Source organism: Rhipicephalus microplus, chromosome 6 (assembly GCF_043290135.1).
Source record: "Rhipicephalus microplus isolate Deutch F79 chromosome 6, USDA_Rmic, whole genome shotgun sequence".
NCBI classification, from domain to species: domain Eukaryota; kingdom Metazoa; phylum Arthropoda; class Arachnida; order Ixodida; family Ixodidae; genus Rhipicephalus; species Rhipicephalus microplus.
In genome coordinates, this window is record NC_134705.1 from 163,767,619 (window position 1) to 163,791,461 (window position 23,843).

The 23,843-nt window shown below is 49.1% G+C and overlaps 1 protein-coding gene across 1 annotated transcript in view; it reads right to left on the reverse strand.

Moving 5' to 3' along the window:
• LOC119168356 (phospholipid-transporting ATPase ABCA3) overlaps window positions 1-23,843 on the reverse strand; it is a 42,008-nt gene that overhangs the window by 12,312 nt on the left and 5,853 nt on the right. The window contains exons 3-8 of the mRNA XM_075867897.1: window positions 23,146-23,412; window positions 12,977-13,277; window positions 11,198-11,446; window positions 8,168-8,356; window positions 7,208-7,392; window positions 639-770 (exon numbers count right to left, since the gene is read on the reverse strand). Coding sequence (XP_075724012.1) covers window positions 639-770; window positions 7,208-7,392; window positions 8,168-8,356; window positions 11,198-11,446; window positions 12,977-13,277; window positions 23,146-23,412 — 1,323 coding nt within the window. The remainder of the gene's footprint in view (window positions 1-638; window positions 771-7,207; window positions 7,393-8,167; window positions 8,357-11,197; window positions 11,447-12,976; window positions 13,278-23,145; window positions 23,413-23,843) is intronic.

The following is a 23,843-nucleotide window of genomic DNA, read 5'->3' on the forward strand; positions in this document are numbered from 1 at the left end:
GAATACCTTTCAGACGACCCTCCTTTAATATTTGTAAAGCAGGATATAAATGAACACGAGTCACTCCGTGTTCTCGCTCCTAGGAGACACAACTGTACAATGGCTCTATGAGGCATCCTAGACACTTGTAAGGATGGGTTTCTACAGTATCATATTGAACCGCAGCCTTGGTAATTTATCTTCAGCAGCTACACGAACAGCGCTACACGAACACACGTGATTTAGAACAGTTGCCTTAGGGCGTTCAACGTTTCAAGACGTTTAATTGCGATAGAAATGATATGGACATTCTCGACGGGTTTTTGCGTCGCCGTCATGTCCCGTGTATAAAGTCAAAATCGATAAGATCCCCAACGTATCGTACGTTCTCCCCACGGGCAATAGCGCTCGAGTGGGGTGGACGAACGCTGCTGAATCTGCCCTTTGCATAATGTTATAGTCTGCTGCTATCGCATTCATTGCTTCACCCTTGCTGTGAAACAAACCCTTTTAAATCGTGTCGCGATACGCAGAAGCGAAAAAGCATTAACAGCCACAGACGGCGGCACTCATATCTTTTACGTAAAATCGTCCGTAAGCGAGCGCAAGAGCGAGCAAACACAATTCCACGCAAAAACCACGTCATTGCGGCTCAGTACCTTGCACGCATTGACGAGCTCGACCGACACCATCTGGTACGTTGGCTCGGCCTCGAAGTTGAGCGCCTCGTCACCTCCCCTCGATGTCGGTTTATTTGGGCCGAAGGTCATCCTCGGTAGCCAGTAGCCGAGCTGAGAACGCAGAATTTAAAAGTTGGCGAAAAAATTGCGGGAAGCCTTGTTAATTCCTAACTGTGCTTGGTAACAGCCTGTAGTAATCGACTGACTAGGCAGTGTGTTTTGTTTCGTTTTTTTTTGTGCATGACCCTTCCTGTGATTCTGATATTGTCACATGTTTGGTCTGTGTCAACTTTACCTGGTTGACGTAGAGTGCCTTTGTTTCTGGTACTCGCAGTCACAGGCTTGAATGGGCAAAAAGGCTTGTCGCAGCTATTTTCACTGTGCGAAGTAAGTTTCACTTGACCCCTTGTTCAATATAACAGTGAGGGGTGTCTAGTTGCGCTTCACAATGCAATGAATTACAACCCACAGAGCTCAGACGCGCTCAATGGTATTTCATGCTAACTCATGGTTCGTCGCTATTATGTGATGGCTATGACACTTTGTCTAATTCTTCTTATGGAAGGCTGTTGAAGTGTAACGCGGTTTTGGTTTTGTTTCCATTCGCAGGAATTTCTCGGACTCAAGTTATCAGGAGAAAGATATTCATTGGATTCAATTTTTTACAGTGGATTGGAAAAAGTAGTTCAATCTAACTGTATTGAAAAAGTGCATGGTTGTGCCATGAGCCTATTTAGGCAGTCTGTACCCATGTTTTGTGCAAGGCTGAGTGTCACTGCCTGTTTTCTTAACTTTTTGATGGTACGGCATCCGTATTATACGATGTTTTTATCGAGATAGCGTTAGAGAGCTCGTGTCGCAGAAATTCCGCCATTGGTGTCGGCCGAAAAGTCAAGTTACCGAGATCGCCGCGAGAGGCCGCTACTTGTCCACGCGTGCAGGCACAATCACACTAAAAAGCCGTGCGTTCAAAGAAAAAAAAAAGTGCTCAAGGTCACGAGGCGCGGTAGTTTCTTTGCCCTGCCACCCTTCCCTGCTTAGCTTCCAGCGCTTTCGTCAGGACGAGACAAGAGATAATGCAATTGCAGCATGCAGCAAACCTTTGTAACTCCACTAGCACTGGACAGATTCTTAAAATTTTTATGGCGTTGAATTCGTAAGGCAATAAGCTCTTCTAGTGAATTCATTCCATGGTTACTTGAAAAAGTGTTTCAGGGCCCCTTGAACGCATTTTGTTCGACAGGTGTCACGACGAAAATGAGCCTATTCAGCGATGATAGCATGCGCTGGTCCAATCTCTTGTGTGTGTGTGTGTGTTTGTTTGTTTGAATGCGTGTGTATATAACAAAACATATTAATAAGTAGACTAATAAGTAGATTATTAAGCTCTGCAGACCGCAAACTGAGAGTAGATGCGGGATGTCGGACACACCGCATCTGTCCGCGAGTGTCAATACATCTTGATTAAGGGTACGCATCTGTTCCATCTCTGACACACTCCAAGTTTCCCTTTAAATCTTTCCGAATGACTGCAGTGCTTCATGCACAGCTTGGCACTCGTTTCTAAACTGGCCTTAGGCAGGCTTCACATCGGGAAAGAAATCGCGTTAAAATGAGTAATAAAGCGTTTTAGAACATCAAAGGAACAGCCAGGCGTTGCACAATGTGAATTTCACAACGACTAGGTCGTCCAATGCTCCAACCCACTGAAATTCTTGTCCACTGAAAATTGTCTAGAGTCACCTATTAACTGTGGGGCATACCCACTTCAGAAGCAGCGATGGCGTAGTGGTTAGAGCATCCGCCTCGCTTGCAAAAGGTCCGTGGTTCAAATCACGGTGCCGCGCAGTTCCAACCCGGATAAAAAAACTCCGCGTGGTGATGGAACTGCATTACGAGGCCTGGGGTGCGGCCTCACCGGTAACCACCGCCGGGAACGCACTCCTTCACCAGAGAAGGATTGGCCACCCTGGTGCAGTATCTCGCCACTACCTCCCACATGCATACGTCAAATAACTCACGGCCCTCAGTCCCTTGCAGCTGCGAAGCAACTGACCACGGCGGCGGTCAGATCTGCAACGCAGCTGAGGGTGCTAAAACTCTCTGGATCCGGACAGGCCGCCATTGGAACCTGAACTTGGCAACGTTTCATGCTGGAACCTTATCCAGTGAGGGAAGTCTAGCTGTACTATTGGAGGAGCTGGAGGGTGTTAAATGGGATATAATAGGGCTCAGTGAGGTTAGGAGGACAGATGAGGCCTATACGGTGCTACAGAATGGGCACGTCCTTTGCTATCGGGGCTTGGCTGACAAAATAGAACAGAGAGTGGTGTTCCTAATTCACAGCAACATAGCTGGCAACATAGCGGAATACTATAGCATTAATGAAAGGGTGGTAGGTATCGTAATTAAACTGAATAAGAGATACAAGATGAAGGTGGTACAGGCTTACGCGCCTACATCCAGCCATGATGACGCTTCAGTTGAAAGCTTCTATGAAGACGTGGAATCGGCAATGAGTAAGGTAAAAACACAGTATACAATATTGATGGGAGACTTTAATGCAAAGGTAGGGAAGAAGCAGGCTGGAGACCAGGCAGTAGGAGATTATAGCATCGGTACTAGAAACGCCAGAGGAGAGCTACTAGTAGAATTCGCAGAACGCAATAATTTACGGATTTTGAATACCTTCTACCGAAAACGAAGAAACCACAAGTGGACATGGAGGAGCCCTAATGGCGAAAATAAGAACGAAATAGACTTTATAATCAGTGCACACCCAGGCATCGTGCAGGATGTGGAAGTGGTTGGCAAGGTACATTGCAGTGACCATAGAATGGTACGGTCTCGAATTCGCCTAGACTTGAGAAAGGAACGACAGAAACTGATACGCAAGAAGCCAATCAATGAGCTACCACTGAGAGGGAAAGTACAGGAATTCAGAGTCTCGCTTCAGAACAGGTACTCGGCTCTTAGTGAGGAAAGCAACCTTAGCATAGATACAATGAATGATAATGTGACGAGTATCATTACGGAGTGTGCAGTGGAAGTTGGAGGAAGGGTAGTTAGACAGGACTCTGGCAAGCTTTCCCAGGAAACGAAGAATCTCATTAAGAAGCGTCAAATCATGAAAGTCTCAAGTACAACAGACAAAATAGAACTGACTGAGCTTTCGAAGTTGATTAATAGGCTTAAGGTATCCGACGTAAGAAGGTATAACATGGAGAGAATTGAACACGCTCTGAAAAACGGAGGAAGCGTCAAAGCAGTGAAGAGGAAACTTGAGATAGGCGAAATTCAGATGTATGCACTAAGGGAAAAAGAAGGCAAAATAACTACCAATATGGATAGGATAGCTAAAATAGCGGAGGAGTTTTACAGAGATCTGTACTGTAGGCGGAACAACCACGATTTTAATACTATAAGAACTAGCAGTAACCCAGATGACACCCCAACAGTGATGATAGAAGTCAGAAAAGCTTTGGAGAGCATGCAAAGAGGAAAAGCTGCTGGTGAGAATCAGATAACATCAGATCTCCTGAAAGATGGAGGACAGATTGTGTTAGAAAAACTAGCCACCCTGTTTACGAGGTGTCTCCTGACGGGAAGAGTACCAGAGTCTTGGAAGAATGCTAATATCATCTTAATACATAAGAAAGGAGATGACAAGGACTTGAAGAATTACAGGCCGAATAGCTTGCTCTCTGTAGTATACAAGCTATTTACAAAAGTAATTGCTAACAGAGTAAAGAAAACATTAGAACTCAATCAACCAAAGGAACAAGCAGGATTTCGAACAGGCTACTCAACAATCAACCACATTCATACTATCAATCAGGTAAAAGAGAAATTCTCAGAATATAACCAACCACTATACATAGCCTTCATAGATTACGAGAAGGCGTTTGATTCAGTAGAAATATCAGCCGCCATGCAGACACTGCAGAATCAGGGCGTCGATGAAGTATATATAAACATCCTGGAAGAAATCTACAGGGGATCAACTGCTACCATAGTGCTTCATAAAGAAAGCAACAGAATACCAATCAAGAAGGGTGTAAGGCAGGGGGACACAATCTCCGCAATGCTATTTACCGCGTGCTTCGGAGGTTTTCAGAAGCCTAGAATGGGAACAGTTAGAGATAATAGTTAATGGAGAGTACCTCAGTAACCTGCGCTTTGCCGATGGCATTGCATTGCTGAGTAACTCAGGGGACGAATTGCAACTTATGATTACAGAGTTAGACAAGAAAAGCAGAAAGGTAGGTCTTAAAATGAATCTGCAGAAAACGAAAGTAATGTACAACAACCTCGGAAAAGAGCAGCGCTTCGAGATAGGTTATAGTTCACTTCAAGTTGTAAAAGACTATGTCTACTTAGGACAGGTAATAACTGCGGAGCCCAACCACAAGATTGAAGTAACTAGAAGAATAAGAATGGGGTGGAGCACATTCGGCAAGCACTCTCAAATTATGACAGGTAGATTGCCACTATCCTTCAAGAGAAAGGTATATAACAGCTGTATCTTGCCGGTACTTAGCTACGGATCAGAAACCTGGAGACTTACAAAGAGGGTTAAGCTTAAATTGAGGATGACGCAGCGATCAATGGAAAGGAAAATTGTAGGTGTAACCTCAAGAGACAAGAAGAGAGCAGTGTGGATTAGGGAACAAACGGGGGTTAAGGATATCATAGCTGAAATCAAGAATAAGAAATGGACATGGGCTGGGCATGTAGCGCGTAGACAGAATAACCGCTGGTCGTTAAGGGTAACAAACTGGATTCCCAGAGAAGGAAAGCGGGTAAGGCAAAGACAGAAGGTTAGTTGGGCAGATGAGATTAAGAAGTTTGCGGGTATAAATTGGCAGCAGCAAGCACAGGACCGGATTAACTGGTGGAACACGGGAGAGGCCTTTGTCCTGCAGAGGACGTAGTCAGGCTGATGATGCTGATGATGATGATGATGATGATGATGATGATGATGACCCTTCCAGTGGAACGGGTACAGGCTTTTGTCGGACACATTTTGGAATTTGCCGGCGCAACTGTTGCAATGCACCACAGTGCCATCACGTGACTGCTCGGAGAGTGTGAGAGAGAAAGGCCACAGCTGGCACCGTTTCAGGGCACGGACGGATGGATGCAACTATTAGCCATCAAAGGCATCTCAAGCTGCAGCCTAGTGCATCTTATATAAGGCTACTGTGACTGAATCATTACACGTAATACAGGGTGTCCTAGCCCAGATATTATACCGTCATGCTCCGAAGAAAGAAAAACGCGGGAAGTCTTGCACCAGCTCATGCAAAGCTTGTCACAGTGAAGCACGGATCCGTCACCGCTCGTACTCCCAGTCAGCCGACACGTTCAACTTTGAGATGTGCACCTTTCACCTCATGAGTGCGCACTCTCTTAGCAGCCAGGCTATGCAGTGAAGAGAGGAGGCTCATCGCTTTTGCTTCTGTTTAGATAAACTAGCGAGCTCGCGGCCCGCTCCCTATGTCGGCTTCCCCGGCAAAGCGGGCCAAGCGCGGCCAAACCATCGCGCCACTGGCTTTGAACTGGTGAGAAATGCTGCGCGCCGATCTCAGCGAACTCTGTTTTTCCTTCTCGGAAAGCAGGAAGCACTTGCAATTGGCCGGAAAAGTGAAGGGCTACGGCGTGTCGAGGGGCTTCCGGATTCCAGCCACAGGTGAATGCAACTTTTTTTTGGCACATGACGACAGCCACATCGATGGCAACGACGCGAGAAATGCAACACACGCGTCCCTTGAGAACTGTTGGGTCACCCAAACCCTTCTCGTGTTTCAACGCGAGAACTCTCAATTGTCGCCGAGGGAGGCGCGTTGCATCACTCGGCGCTGAACGAGCGAGCGGCTGCGAATAGAACAAAGCCAGACGTGTTTTCGCACCCAACGTCGAAAGCTTACCAGCAAAACTTTCCGTCGCTGTCACTCACCCACGAGTCAGGTGCCCTGAGAGAAAACATAGCGCGTGACGTCATTGATTTTGTCGGGTTCACCCAATAAAACGATTATCTTTCCGTCCGAAGTACTTTGAGTGCATTTTACTGGGAAAGCGTTTATATTAGCTCTCCCGCGAGCCTTTGCCGTCATCGTTCTTGACGCCGTCACATTTTGTAAAAGGTCCAAAGTGCCTTCTATCCGCGAGGAAAAGCTCGCGCGATTAAAGGAGCCGCCCGTCTCCGTTGCACGGAAACCGCCTCGGCCTCTGGAGCGGTCGTATTCCCTTAAACCAGTGTTTTGTGTTACGCGAGATCGGATAAAAAAAGTTTGTTGGAAGCCTCACTTTTTATAACTCTAAAATGTGTTTATCACATTCAATACTTTCAATGCTTCGTCCTTAAACGCCATTGACCTTTCTTTTGTTTCTTTTTTGAGCGTCAGAGCCGTGGGACATTACTAAGCAGTGTTAAGTCCCTAGATATTTCCTAGAACAGGCAAATATGTAGGAACTTTAGTCTTAATGGCACGACCTAATATACAGCCACGCACTGTAGATCACGTGATCCCAGAAGCACCACCAACCTTGAGCGGGTAGAAGAAAGGCTTGTGGACTCCCGGTCCCAGGCAGAACACGTTGTCGAAGTACCATATGAAGAGCGCCAGGAGGCAGTCGAAGGCGAAGCCCACGAACACGATCTCGGCGAGGGTCACGTTGTCCGGGGTCTCGGCGGCATCGTAGAAGTTGCCCCAGTTCGCACCATGATCCACTACGCCCGAAAAACAAATGAGGTGGTACGGGGTCTTGTGAAGTATAAACACCAATTGGCAAAGCCAATTTTCGAAGCTGCTCTTACTCCTCCATGCACAACATCTGGATACAGAGGCACCCTTTCGGCACAAATGTGAAGCTCGAGCGGCAAATGCTTGCTGATATTTCGTTTTGACATGATCGAGAGTCAACTTTCGCATGACATACCTACTGACATCTACAATAGCGTGACGTCAGTCCACCGTGTCAGTTCTGGTGACCTAGCTCGCCGCAGTACGGCTAGTTGTGGTGATGCAAGGCATACCAGGCACCGAAACACAAAATGGCCGCTTGTGCGTCAGCTAAACTGCCACGAAGTGGAGCAGAAATAGAAACGCCAGGATACGTTGCTTGCACAGGTTACGAGAAACTAATAACGTGCCGTAACTCCAGGGTGCAGTACTAACCTAAACTAGCTGTTATAAGTTTATTGAAATTAATTCTTCAGAACACCCTCACGCTTACCCGTACATTTTCTGGGCACTATAGAACGTCTGACTTTTATTCGCAAAAAGAAAAGGACAACTGGAAATGTTCGTGTCTCCCTCTGCTTATCGCGAAGGGTGTATGGGTGCCTCGTAGTCTGCGCGGGCTGCTCGTGGTTATTACAACTGCCAGTTATGAAATGAGGGGCTGAATCTTGACGCAAAACGCATAAACACGAGAAAAACCTAAGGACCACGCAGGGTGCGACCCAAAGGATTATGATAAGCGCTACATTCAAGAACCCTCACCGAACTTTTCGAAGCGTTCTAGCACGCGAAAGCTCCAGTGCAGGCTCATTCCGGGGAATATGGCGGTAAGCAGTTTGTCCCGGCGGGCGATGTAGTAGTAGCCCTGTCCGCCGGCGTGCTCCAGAAGCAGGAAGGGCATCACGTTGCTGAAGGTCCAGTACAACATGGCGCCCGCGATCGCCGAATGTGCTGCGGGGACACACGCCATGTGCTTAGAAACACAGATGGCCAGACGTCAATAAACGGCGCACATACACAGGCGTAGGGAAAAGAAGGTGAACAGCAACGAGAACGCGTGCGGTGGGCCCTTACCTTCTGATGAGAAAGTAAGGCTGCACTGCGCAAATTCTTACTCCCTAACACCCCCCCCCCTCCTGTTCCCCCCATCCCCTTTCGGACATTGACATGACACAGACCAACCAATAACACTGGTGAATCTGGCGACACCTATATATGCAATACTAGCGAGAATCTTGTCCTTTCATTCACTTTTTACCTCAGTCGTACGATGACCGGTTAATAGAGAAATTTAGCATAGCGGAGAACAGCAAACGCAAGGATTTAGCGTTAGCGTTGCGCGCTCCTAACTGATCACGTGAGGAACGTTAACGCAGTCTGGACTCTTACGTACTTACGTCATTTCTGGAGCATAGCGTTCAACGCTAACGCACGCAGAATATCCCATACGTAGGGCAAGACGCCGCTGCCTGTTGAAGCGAGAACCGTCCACTTCGAACCTTTCTAGCCATCGGCCTGCATTGTTAAACTCCTTCATTTCCTAAAACTGGTCGTATTTCTTTAAAATTTATGTAACGAGGCATCGCAGGCGGTATACTACAGGTGAAAGAGCTACATTTGTTTTCAGATATACAGTAAATTTGGGTTGCAGAAGGCTTAATAAAGCTTGTCTACAAGGTTCGTCCATGCTCTCGGTAGCCACGAAGGCATGGCGACGCTGTATTCATGCGCTTCTTTCCAAGAAAAGGCGAATGCGAATTCAAGCTAATCCAGGTGTGATGAGCGAAGAAAACGACAACGACGGAAGTGTGGGGCAAGGCGCGTGTAATGTGCGCGTGGGTGTCAGCGAATCAGCTGATGACCTGTGGTGGCCCATAGAGGTGGCGTGCCACGATTGGGCCACGGGCGACCATCACGTGGCAGTGGGCTTTGTGGCTGGGGACGAGCCGAAGCAGCGGCAGACGGGAGACAGCGGGCCGAAGCGTCGGACGCAGGCGATCCAGGTTCCGGCCAGGGAACGCGGCCGTCCACGCTACTGCCGTCCAACTACCAGCTGGGGCGGAGTTGCCGGCACGAGTACTGCATCTCGGGGCGCGGCCTGGCCTGCTGTTCTCTTCCTTGCCGAGGGCATCGCGGATCTCGGCGAGGCGTCTCCACGGTCAGCCGTTCGACACAGCGATGAACGTGGCCTGGCTAATGGTCACGGTTGCGTCGAGCATCGCGTCTCGGCGCACGCTCTTCGCTGGACGGGCTGGCCATGCCCCGCATGGAGCATCGCGTCTCCGATGCGGGTTGACTGCTCCGTGGCCGCACCCATGCCATCAAGCGCCGGTGTCACGAGAGCGTCGCACTTCGGCAAGGGACGAGCGAGATGTTCTGCCGGGCGAGACGCGGGAGTGCGCACAGAGGAGCACGGAGCCGGGTGAGGATTCAGGGTGGCCGAGGATTCAGATGCCAGGGGAGAGACTGGCTGAATCTAGGATCGCCGAGCGGTGCCGAGCGACGGGCCAGACTCGGACGTGGGCCACGAGCTCATGAGCTGCAGGGTGCACCCGAGGGTACCTGGCGGTGCCCTGGCCAAGAAGGAACGTGCGGAGAAAAGAGAGCTCGAGCGTTGAGGCCAGGAAGGCAGACGAAGCAGTGCGCCGCTCGAGAGGACGAGTTCCTGGGAGCGTTCCTGAGCCGGACGTGAGACCCGTATGTGTCGGCCAGGTCGAGCTCCGGTGTGTCTGTTCAAGGTCCAAGGCCGAGACCTGCCGAACAGCTCCTGCCTGAGTGCAGTGGCCGGAAGCAGGTTCGTGGACGAGGTCTACCGGGTGTGGTCGTCGTGAGCCGTGGCCTGATCCAGGACCTCCGGAGTTGCGACCCTGACTGCTGGGTTGGCCGCGACGTCCGACTCAACGGCGCTGCACACGGTAGCGTATCCGTGCGTCGTCAGCCGTTCCACCCATGCCATGAAATAAAAAGTTCATGTTAATGCTTTCTCGTCCGCTATCAACAAACATAGTGACGAACGTCCGTTTAACCACTACACCAGGTAATAGGGATCTTGAGGAATAGTAGATGACGGCTTAGGTATATAGTGTTTGTTTATAACTATAGATGGCACCGTAGGTGTTTGCGCTCGGAATAGCGGGAATGCCTTCCTCTGTACTAAAAAACCATCAGTTGGCAGGCAGCGCGTTCCATTTTCAGCGTAAGCGCTGAAACTCACGCTAACGCTAACGTAAGCCTTTTCCGATATACTAAACCTCTCCTACAATTAAATATAGCTTTTATTATGTCCTCTATGGCCGAAACAAACAAGCTTTCAGACACCATTATGAAAGAAACAAGCAAAGCAAGAGCATTACGTCCCGCAGCCAGCCTTGGCAAGCGAGCGCTCTGCGAAGCGATCCATCTCGGCCCAACACGTCCTTTTTTTGCGCTGAAATTGAAATGAACCGTGGACATGGGGAGCGGGGAGGGGGCAGGAGGTCAGGGTTCACACAACCCCCTCTTGACTGCGAGGGGGGAAGAACTGGTGTAATTATTAGGTGGGTACCGAACCCCCCCGACTCACCCAATGACTTTCTCTGAAGCTGCCCCCCCCCCACTCTTGTCTCTTTCCTGGCAATGTATTTCACTGTTGCGGTTTGGGCCCGTTCTGCCTCTGAGACAAGGACAGAATAAAAACATGATTAGACACACTGAGCTGCGTGTGTATAACGATGTTCTCTTCTGTACGCGTCGCGATCGCACAACTTTATGAATCTTTTTCCCGGCAATGCGAGCACTTAATTCGAAACTCACGGTTCGCGAAGAGCATGGAGAGTGCGAATCCGTGCATGACGCACTGGCTGCAGAAGAAGTTGAGTATGACGAAGAGCAGTGAGGGGTCGCTGAACTGTATGAACGCTCGTCCTTCCTCGTTCCGCTTGACGCACGTGAAGAGCAGCATGAGCGACACAATGATGGAGTGCATGAAGAAGGCGCTCATGTAGTGGCTCACCCAATACACCCAGTCGCCGAGGCCCATCACGCAAAGGAGCTCGCGCATACCTGCCGGTGTGAAAGAGGAAAAGATTCGCAGCTTATCCGCGGAGTGAATGATGATGAGTGGGGCGAAGCGCTCGAAAGTTTCGTCGCTAAACCCTGAACCATCCGCGAACATCACCCACTACATCATCAAAGACTTGACAAACACGATATATATTGATACAAGAAATTTTATCATTCGTAAGTGGTAGCTATACGTCCCTTCCGTTTCCCCTTCATTATAACGGCTTTATGCTCGGTGAAGTGGTGGATCGGTGATGGGGCATAGTGGGATGTTTGCAAGGACGAAGCAGTGGGCAGTTGGCAAAGGTGGAACTATAGGCGGTCACGTACATACATGTAAGAGATGGACAGACCCACGCCTTTAGGAGCTTCGCCCCTAAAAGGTAATGCAATATGGGGTTCAGCGGGCCATAACCGCCCTGTGGTTAGGAGGCACGCCGTCGTGGAGGACTCTCGAATAATTTCGACCATGGGGGTATAGTTATTTAACGTGGAACCTAAACAAGAATATGCGGTGTTCCCTGCATCGTGTCGTACCGCCACTACTGCTTGGAGTCGAACCGAACCTTGGCTTCAGCAGCGCAACACCGCTGAGCCCGATGGTGAAGCTTCCCTTCTCGGCCACGAGGAGGCCCCCTTTCGATGGCATCAAATTGCTTTGGAACAGCCGTGCACTTAGATTTAGGGACCAGTTAAAGAACCGCAGCTGCATGGTCGAAATTATTTTGGAGTGCCCAATCGAAAGGAAGATTCATTACCATAACCCTGTATTTATTTATTTCACTTAAAACTTGACGGAGACAAAACAATAAATAAAAAGCATGTCCCCAAAGTGCAATGAGATTATGCCTTATACACTGCACTGCGATGCAATTAGTCTTCTGCGCCGCCAATGAGCCCGCTGCTATAGCGCGAATTTAGGTGATAAATGCGAAGACTATAAAGAAACCGCTAGCAGTCGTTGAACTCTAACACTTGCGTCGCAGAGACACGTTTGATCGCGATGAGGCCTTAATACGGACAAAATTCCTTGATGATGATCGGCTTGTTTAACCAAGTTGCACAAGGGAGCCAATTCCTGTCGTGAAATTCCATCCTAATAGTGATCAGCGGAGCGCCATGTGACGATGCTGTAAGTGATTCAAAGGTTCCTATAGAGGCTCGACGTCGATTTAACAAGGAACACGCTAAATGACTACAGCACAGTTTGAAATTACTGCTCGTGACACCACGTTACGCCATATCATCATGCCACGTCCCGTTACCATTAGCAATGCAATCGAGTGAGAAGAAAGAACAAGAAGACGGTCATGGCCTTCGAGCCGCCTTAGGCAAATGCTAAAGTGACTCTGTGATTTTAATGCGCAATCTGCAGATATGATCAGAAGACATCGTTCCGTTCTTTCGTTAGGGTGGCAGGACAGTCTTCACTTTCCTCGTTCCAGGAAATACCAGTTTAACAACGATGAACCAACATGCCCAATACTCAAAACATACATTCTTACTACTCCAAACTAAAGTAGCCCTCACCGGAAGCCTTCTCGTCGGTGAGCCGGGCCACGAGAACCGTGAACGGGATGAGCATGCCGATGCAGAATCGCGTCAGCACCAGGGCGTAGTTCTTCTGGTCGTGGTGCTCGATGTACGCGGGAAACGGGAACCGACGCAGGTACACGTCCTCTGGCGGTGGCTCACGCAGCCGTTCGGCCTGCAGTTCCAGGTGGCGCTGCTGCAGAGCACCCATGATCGGAAGCAGCGTATGCATCTCCGGGAACCGCGCCTCGTCCACGGGTCCCTCCGGCTGAGAGATCAGTCGCTGCCGGTAGTTCACCTGCGTACACGCGCCACGTAACGAAATAATGATTGTTTGGATCTCGTGTTCCAAAACAACATGATTACGAGAGAAGCCGTAAAAGAAGGACCGCGAGAATTTCGAAAACCTGCGGTTCTTGAATTAGGCCTATCTCTACTACACCAAAATGTACCACAGCTCACTCAGACTCCCTACCTTTCACCACCAGCTCGTATATCTCTTCGTACGAGCCATTCCTTAAAGGCCAACTCCGACAATTTTTCGGCCATGTTAAGGTAATGGTGTTTCTATGTTCCTGAGACACTCTTGTCATGAGCCCAATAGCTGAAATGCTCAGGAAATTCGAAAATAACTTTTAATAAGCACAAAAAAAGGTGCGATACAGAAACCAAAACTCAACCGGGCATTCTGTCTGTGAATGACGTACTATTTGGTAAGAACCGAAGGCCGTGTACTGGTCCCACCGGTGCGGAGTATGAAACTTGTGGAAGCCAGGCCAGCGAAGCCCTGCTCAAACAGCACAGACGAAGGAGGAAAGCTTTCCCGTGCTGTACCCGAGTCAAACACCACCACAGTCACCTTGTGGCCAGCACAATAAACGCTGTAGCGGCCAAAGTAGCGATGCCATCGGCTGCGCCTCTGTGATGTCATGACAAACATGACATCACACAGACAGTGTTGCGAATAATTCTGGCAAGCAAGGTGAGCTTTTCGAGGCAATCTTTAAAATGTATTTCCAAGTAATCAGAGCATCTCTCAAGCCTGTAATTTGGCATAAATGACAAAAATGTGCGAAGGAACATGTCCAGCTAATTTAATTGCGATCCATTCACCTCGAGAAATCGCCGGAGTTGGCCTTTAAGTGTAGCTCGCCCACAAATCCACACTGTCAGCTTCTCGTCTTCATTTTTTCCAGGCACCATTGTGGACTGGAACGGCCTTCCCTACGTCATCGTTGCCATCACCAACCCAGAAGCTTTCATTGAAGCTGCAAGAGTTCATTTTTCATTCTGAACGGTGAAGGGTCGTGCATTGTACACCCACCCCTTATCTAATGTCCTTTACATGGGGCCTTTAAACAAATAAAGTGAAAGTGAAAGCACCTAACTCTAAATACACAGGCCTCCAGTGGTATCGCCTTCATCTAAAATGCAGCAGCAGTAGCCGAGATTCGAACCCACGACCTACGAGCCAGTACGCCCAGACCACCATGACGAGTCCCATGCGTCAATGGGTTACGCCTCGGTGGATCAGTGGCAAGGGCGCTCGGCTGCTGGCCCCGATGGTCGTGGTTTCGATCAGGCCATGGCGGTAGCATTTCGATGGAGGAGAAATGGCAGATATCCACATACTCTGTAATTTCGGTGCACCTTGAAGAACACGAGACGGTCAAAATTTCCGGAGTCCTCCACTACGATGCCTCTCATGATCATATCGTGATCTTGGGACATGAAACGTACCCGACATTACTTTTTATTTATATTTGGCAGAACATGGAAACGTAGGCTACGTCAGAGCCGGCTATCTCAACACCATAACTGTCATGTACAATATAAACGCACTAAAAAGCAAAACTAAGAATACAATATGAAAAAAAACTATATTATCAGAGGCAGTATGTACAATGCTATATATAATATAGGGCTTATTATGCATGAATGAGCACAGTATGTATGGTCGTAGCCCGGTTAATAGATCAGGATCACATTGCAGATAGAGTACGTACAGATAGCGGCAAGGTATAATATGAACTAAAGACAGTTCATTAGAGTTGTGTCCATTAAAAAATGGCGGAGGGCGCTCACTGCGCGCCTTTGATTATCCGAATGCGGCCACGGTCCAAGTATTTTTGTAATCGTAAATGATCGTCTGTCGAGTCGGTTCGAGCGATTCCTCAGTTGAGCGCGTTTTTAATTGTACTGCGGACATTCTCAAATCATGTGTATTATTTCATGCGTCGGTGCATTTAGCGAAGCACATTATACCTCAATATACGGAATTTAATGTTGGTATAGCTTCACTCTGCAAAGCTATGGCGATATCTATATAATTTATATCCTATAGCGACACCTGACCAATAGCTTCGCTCTACACAGACACACGAAAAAATTGCGGCGTTTTGAGCAACATATCAAAGTATAGGGTCTATTACACTCACGCTCATGTGAAATACTGGTTGCTAAGAAAAACGTTTCAGTTCCGAATAAGCTCTATAGATGTCACGGTCTTTATGCCGACCCCCGTCAGTTGGCACGAGACGCGAGCATGCGCAATGGGGGTGTAGACGACACCACCGACGCTGGATTTGCGAGTAGGTGCGACTATAAAATGCTCCGCATTTAAAACATATTACCAACATCTGGATCCTTAGCTGAATCCTAGTGTAATTACATGCAACTATTACATACATAAATGTACAGGCATGGGACAGATTCATACAATAAACGACATGTTTGGTGAAGATACAGAACATTTTGAAAACATTTAACTTATACACAACAGTTCAACAGGTTTTGGTTTGCATACTGAACATAAAAATACATATACTTCTATACATCTGTTTAATAGCATTTCTGATCACCACACAAATTAATCGTTCTTTAACATCATGTTAGTTTTAGCATGTAAAAAATCACAGCACATTCACATATAGTGAATGATGATGAGTGGGGCGATGCGTCCGTGCGTCTGTCGGTCCATTCATTCGTCTGCACGTCCATCCGTTTATGCTTCCATGCGTCCGTCCGTCCATTTGCCTGTCTGTTCATCCTTGCGTTCATCAAGTGAACACAAAGTACCGCCATCTTGCATATTTTCATCATATTGCAACGATACTGAGGATGCGCGTGGAAGAAGAGGAGAACGAGGTTGGCACGAGCGGTGATCGGCCAGATCCCTGGACTCTCGCATTGATCATCTCCTGTAAATAAAGGCATCCATCGCACCGTAACAAGATTGGTGGAAGGTGCGGGGTACAGTGGAGCGATCCAAGGCCAACGATCACGGAAGCGCTACCTCAAGAACTACGCCGAAGCCGCCGACTGGCTGGTCTACCACCGCTCTCTATGGATTCGATTGCTGACAGCGACACCACGCACTCTTCGTCTGGCGCTGCGTGGCCCCGGCACATGGTACCACGAAGCTTCTCAGGGAGGGTCGGAGAAGACGTCGACGAATGGCTGAAACACTTCAACCGTGTGAGTAAATACAACTGTTGGGATGCGGCCTCCCGGTTGTCCAACGTCGGATTGTTTCTTCAAGGGACTGCGTTGGTGTGGTTTAAAAACCACGAAGAAACAATAATGACCTGGGAAGCGTTTGAGAAAGAAATAGCAAGCTGCTTCGGGGACCCATTGATGAAGAAGAAGCGCGCTGAGCAAACTTTGATGCAGCGTGCTCAAGTCCCCGGTGAAACATGCACAACGTACATTGAAGAGATCCTGAAATTGTGCAAGTCTGTAGACCCACGCATGAAAGAAGATGACAAGGTAGGGCATCTTCTCAAAGGGGTTGCTTAGGATGTCTACAATTTCCTCATCGGCAAGGACACCTTGGTGTCTGTAGCGGACGTAATACAACACAGCCGCACGTTTGAGACACTGAAGGCTAGGCGCATCACTCCCAAGTTTTGTAGACTTGCCAACGTCACCACCGTTGCAAGTGTCGACGTCCCTCCAACATCCTCCTGTGATCTTGCCTCAATGATCAGTCAAATCGTACGCGAAGAACTTGGACGACGTGATGCTGTCGACCCGCCGAGAGCACCTGCTATCAACACCTCGCCGGCATACGACGCAATGTGTGCTGCCGTTGATGCCACGCTATATGATTTGCCCCAATCAAGAGCACCAAAGCCCCCCAACCGACAACTTACATCATTGCCGTGGTTTCCAGAACGCTCCCGCCAACCACCTACAATGGTGTCTTCGTGGGACGATCATGGGCACATGGCGCCTCGTGGAAGGTTTGGCGATGTGCGTGAGACCCCTGTGTGCTATAACTGCGGTTTCCGTGGACATGTGGCTCGATTCTGTGGTCAAAGGCGTCGCCCCCAGCAGCGCTACTACGAGGGACCATCACCTTCTTCTCGACAAAACCGCTGGCACGGTGGTATGCGTTCATTGCGGGACGCGTACGTTGGGGACGGCTTCCAGCAAACGACCCACAGTGATACACATGTAGGACGCAATTTCCATCGGAATTTACGCAATGACTCGCCTTCCTCCGTGCGAAGCTTGACGCCCCCCACAACACGCCGGTTCCGTTCCCCATCTCCTGGTCGACGCGTCACCTCCCCGCCTCCGGGAAACTAGGTGGTGCGGCCAATGGAGGTGAGGTCGCCGAACATTTGTCACTACATCCGCCTATGCCTCCACCCATTTTTATGACTCAAAATAGGGTCCCCGTGCTTATTGATGGACTTCCTACGATGGCGTTGATAGATACTGGAGCAGCTGTTTCAGTGATGAGTCTTAACTTCAAATTGCGGCTAGGACATAAAGTGATGTTTCGCTGGGACAGTTGTGCATCATTTCGTGCAGTGAGCGGGGAGACATTGTGCCCGATCGGTGTGTGTGTTGTTAGTGTCACTTTGGGTGACAAGGACTTCGAGGCTGAATTCGCCGTCCTGACCAGCTCCACCCATGACATCATCTTGGGCATCGATTTTCTACGCGAGTGCGGGGCTACTGTATATTGCGGTGCTGGCGAGATTATGCTATCGGCATTTACTGACGATCCTAGGTGCTGTCAAGGATCTATCACCGTCATTGAGGATGTTGTCTTGCCGCCCAACTCGATGAAGACCGTACGCGTTGACGCCTCTGCCTCGGACGCCGGAAAGTTTGATGTTCTTGTGGAGCCCATTCCTCTTAATTGCGCCAAGAAAAATGTGCTCATTCCACATTGTGTTCTGTCGATCAGTGATAGGCGATCGGCCTTATGGGTGTCGAACTATTCAAATGAACCTGTTATGCTACCCGGCGGAATGCGACTCGCCCGCTTCGAAGAAAATGCAACCAGTTTCATTGCATCTTTAAGTGACGAGAGAGTAGATCCTATTTGTGCAACGTACCATACAGAAGCCAACTTTCTGAGTATGGTAAACAAGTCGCTATCATCAGAAAAACGTCAAGCTTTGGTCGAAGTCCTTGCGAAGCACGTTACTATATTTGACTTTGCGCAGAAAGAAGAGCGAATAAGTGTACCCGAGTGGCGTACTCGCCATGGGATTGACACAGGATCCGCTCACCCTATCCGGCAGAAACCATACCGTGTCTCATCTGCGGAGCGCAAGGTCATTACTCAACAGGTAGAAGAGATGTTAAAGAAAAGGGTTATTCAAGAGTCGTGTAGTCCTTGGGCTGCCCCTGTGATTCTTGTCCGAAAGAAGGATGGTACATGGCGATTCTGCGTGGATTACAGACGGCTCAACTCTGTTACTAAAAAGGATGTCTACCCGCTTCCCAGGATTGATGATGTCATCGATTGTTTACATTCGGCATCGTACTTCTCATCCGTGGATTTGAGATCTGGTTATTGGCAAATACCCATGCACCCGAATGACAAAGAGAAAACGGCCTTCATAACCCCAGATGGTCTATTTGAATTCAATGTATTGCCGTTTGGCCTATGCAACGCTCCAGCCACGTTTGAGCGCTTCATGGACTCTGTGTTACGTGGACTAAAGTGGGAAGTTTTTCTTTGCTACCTGGATGACATTATAATATTTGGCCGTATATTCGATGAACACAACCATCGTCTAGACATTGTTCTCACCTGCCTTGAGAGAGCTAAGCTCACCCTGAACTCTAAGAAGTGTCACTTTGGCAGCCGTGAGACTCTCGTTCTCGGTCACCTGGTGGACAAGCATGGCGTTCGACCCGACCCCCAGAAAGTCGCAGCAGTCAGCAGCTTCAAACAACCTCAGTCGGTACGAGAGTTGCGAAGCTTTTTGGGCCTATGCTCGTACTTCCGTCGCTTCGTGCCCAGGTTCGCCGACCTCGCTTACCCTTTGACGTCCCTACTCAACAAGAACGCACCTTTTCGGTGGTCAGCGGAATGCGAGTCGTCTTTTTCGCAACTCAAGTTTGCTCTTACGTCAGGGCCAGTACTTCGCCACTATGACCCATCTGCTGCCACAGAAGTTCATACCGACGCCAGTGGTGTAGGTATTGGCGCCGTCTTGGTACAACGCCATGGAGCTGCTGAACACGTCGTTGCCTATGCCAGTCGCTGTTTAAGTAAGCCGGAGCGAAACTATACTGTCACAGAGCAGGAATGTCTCGCGGTCATATTCGCCGTGCACAAGTTTCGCCCTTATATCTACGGACGCCGATTCTCGATTGTCACGGACCACCATTCTTTATGTTGGCTCACTGGACTACGGGACCCATCTGGTCGTCTTGCTCGTTGGGCATTACGATTGCAAGAACACGACTTTGAAGTCTGCTACAAGAGCGGTCGTCGTCATGCCGACGCTGATTGCCTTTCACGACTTCCCCTTCCGACAACCGAGTGTGACGCTGACAACTTTGATGAATATTTGGCTGTAGTGGATACTCCGTTCCCCGACCTAACAACTTTTCGAGCAGAGCAACGCAATGACAACTGTCTCGCTTCTTTCTTTATTTCCGGAACGAACGGTCAACGTGGTTTCGTCGTAAAGGATGGCGTTCTTTACAAAAAGAATTATTCCGGTGTAGGCCCTCGCCTACTTCTAGTTGTGCCTACAAGTCTTCGACAACACGTACTTCGAGCAATGCATGACGACCCAACATCTGGCCATATGGGTTTTTCTAGGACATTTTATCGCACGCAAGAACGCTTCTTCTGGCCGAAGATGCGTAAAAGTGTGACTGCATACGTTGCGAGCTGTGAGCAATGTCAACGCCACAAGCGTCCTACAACTCCGCCAGCCGGACTACTTCATCCCATAGCACCCCCGAGTTCACCATTTGACGTCGTAGGTGTCGACCTGCTAGGCCCTTTTCCGCGATCAACGAACGGAAAACCGATGGATTATTGTGAGCGTTGACCACCTCACACGTTACGCCGAAACTGCGGCGATTCCTGCGGCAACGGCCACTCAAGTTTCACAGTTCATGCTGTCACACGTTATATTACGCCATGGATCCCCCCGTGTCATCATCAGTGATCGCGGGCGGCAATTTGTTGCCGTTGTAGTTGAAGACCTCCTTCGTCTTGCTTCATGCCATTTTCGTCACACTACCCCGTATCACCCGCAGGCTAATGGTTTGACGGAACGAACAAATAGGACTCTCGTCAACATGATTTCCATGTATGTTGATTCTGGACACAAAACATGGGACGCAATTTTGCCCTTTATAACTTTCGCCTACAACACTGCACAGCACGAAACAACGAGATACAGTCCATTTTATCTGTTCTACGCACGCCAACCCCGCACAGCTCTTGACACTATTCTTCCTTTTTCCGAGACTGATCAACCTACTCTCGCCGAAACCATTTGCCGCGCAGAAGAGGCCCGGCGCATCGCCTGTCTTCGAACTTTCGTCTCACAGAAACGCTCCAAAAACCGTTACGACAGAAGTCACCGGCACGTATGGTTTGAGAAAGGGGATTTGGTGTGGCTTTGGACGCCGCTTCGCAAGCGCGGCCTCTGCCAAAAGTTTCTGGCCAACTACACCGGTCCGTTTGTTGTCTTGGAACGTCTAAGCGATGTCACGTACGTGATATCTCAGCTGTTGTCAACTGGCCGCCGCTCAAGCAAGACCAACATCGTTCATGTTGCCCGTTTAAAACGCTATCATCATCGCAACGAAGCCTAACTCGCCCGGTGGGCATCGTCTGCAAAGGGGGAATTGCTACGATACTGAGGATGCGCGTGGAAGAAGAGGAGAACGAGGTTGGCACGAGCGGTGATCGGCCAGATCCCTGGACTCTCGCATTGATCATCTCCTGTAAATAAAGGCATCCATCGCACCGTAACAATATATTCATCATATAGAAGCGCCATCATCCAGCGGAGATTCTAAGCAGTAAACGAGAGGGGGCTACTACAACGACAACGACACGAGACGTACAACCCACGGCGTAAGAAGCTTCGACCCTAAAATATGAGAAGTCTAACACAGCTCCAGTTTCAAGCTCACTACCACTCTCCACTGGCCTCCTTACCGGTCGACCCCGCCCTTTTCCTTTTTCTTTACCCTCGCTTTCATTTCCCACAACCTTTAAATATTATACCGTACATTGGTATGCATGTACACATGTGTTTGGCACATACTTCCTGGGCCAGTTACAAACAACTTCTCGACTTTGTGGACCGACGGTCTTGCCCACCTTCTGTGGCACATACCCGCTTTGCTAAGCAGCGATCATCGACTATGTCTAAGATTGGCTTTGACAATTCCATGGTTAGATATTCAATTATAAATTAAGTATACGACCAAATGCGCTCATTTTGCGCTTGGCGTTTTTTTGGTAGGTGATAACGATGACGATTCACGGCTGAGCCCTTTGTAGTTGGAAGCATTCAACGACGAACTCTTTATGTAATTCATATTGAATGACGCCTGATTAAATCACTAGCTTTCTTTGACGCCTGGTTGTTATCCTTATCGTTTGTTCCCTAATCCACTCTGCTCTCTTCTTGTCTCTGGCAGGTGTAACCTTAAGAGACAAGAAGAGAGCAGAGTGGATTAGGGAACAAAAGGGCGTTAAGGATATCATAGCTGAAATCAAGAAGAAGAAATGGACATGGGCCGGGCATGTAGCTCGTAGACAGGATAACCGTTGGTCGTTAAGGATAACTAACTGGATTCCAAGAGAAGGCAAGTGGGTTAGGGGGAGACAAAAGGTTAGGTGGGCAGATGAGATTAAGAAGTTTGCGGGTATAAATTGGCAGCAGCAAGCACAGGACCGGGTTAACTGGCGGAACATGAGAGAGGCCTTTGTCCTGCAGTGGACGTAGTCAAGATGATGATGATGATGATGATGATGATGATGATGATGTCATTCTACTCTTATACCACGCCATATATACTACGCAAGTTAATGTAGTTCCTTTCCGACATAACGCTTGTGCAGTGTTTTTTGTATGAAGTAGTACCAAGCGCACGCATCGCTCAGTGGTAGAATGCTGGGCTGGCACGGAAAGAGCTCAGGTTTCAACCCCTTTTATACCCGAATATTTGTTTTCCTTATTTCTTGTGGCAGCTTTAACGGACACCAGTGACGGCGGCAGCAGAATCTTATGACAACTTCCACGGTAAAGGGCCGCTTAAGGATCTTGCTTAAGGAGTCCCTGCAACACTTCAGCATATAGTCACGAAATGCTGCCGGTCAGCAGTCGATGCTCCTGAGAAAGCGCGAACCAAAGCTTATAGCACAGCACCCAGCCCAGAGTTTACAGTTAGTTCTCAGTCAGCTAGAAATTGCGCCTTTTTTCCCCGCTACGAATGACGTCATATCGCCAAGTTACTGCAAAGTCTTTGTCCATTTGCATATTTGAGCATCATGAACTGTGTAGTTCCCGGGGCCGCTACGGGCAGCCGCCGTGTACACGCGGTGGCTTCCCACAGAGCTCTAAAAGAAAAAAAAGAAAAGTGTTTAAGTTGATGACGGACGCTGAAGAAGAGACGCATCTTAGTTCCCCATTCTAATGTCGATCCTGGCGTCGCTTTTAGCGTGACGACCAGTACGAAAAGAGAGGGAAGGCACTTGAAGCGTGTGACAGCTGCCGATAACTTTACCTATAGTTCACGGATTCTGAAATTAATTGTTGCACCAGATTCGTAAGGCCACAGGCTCCCTTAATGAAGCCATTCCGCGATTGCTTGAAAAATTGTTGCGGGACCGCTTCAGGAGAGATCTCTGGGTAACGGAGCAACAGGCCACTTACCTGCACGTCGAAAGGCATGTCCCTGGCCATGAACAGGACCCGCAGGTTGACGGGCTCAGTGTCGGTGTCGTCGTAGGCCACGCCCGTGTAGCGGAGTACTACGAAGTGGGCCGGACGCGGCTTTTTCGATTGCGTGGCCTTCGGTGTCCGCAGCGCCTCCAGCTGATGTATCGTGTCCAAGCCCGTTACGTGGGTGACGCCCAGCCTTCCGAAAGCGTCCCGCGTTAGCCGGTTCAGGTACCGGTTGCGTGCGGGGTAGTACATGACCTGCGCACCGTGACAACGTGGTGCCACTGTGACAACGTGGTGCCGACTGTGACAACGTGGTGCCACTGTGGCACCACGTGGTGCCAACGTGGTACCACAGCACTCTCCAACTGCTGGCGATTGTTCCCGTCGCGATAGCCATGGGCAAAATGTTTTTCGAGATGGGGGGGGGGAGGCGAGGGCAGGCAGGCGAGCATGGTCTTATGTCATTTTGTGACACATATGCCACGGCAAAAAAAAATGTGCGGGATGAGGGGGTCATGGGTCCAGTGTGGCACCCCATGGCTACGCCACTGGTCGATTTGATACAGTGCTGTTCGACTGCTGTCCCAACGAAATTCGTGGCCGAAGTCACCAATGGTGGAGGACAGTGTGCTCAGGTTTAGGTGCACGTGAAAGAATTCCCCAGGAGGTGGTAATTTATTGAGCCT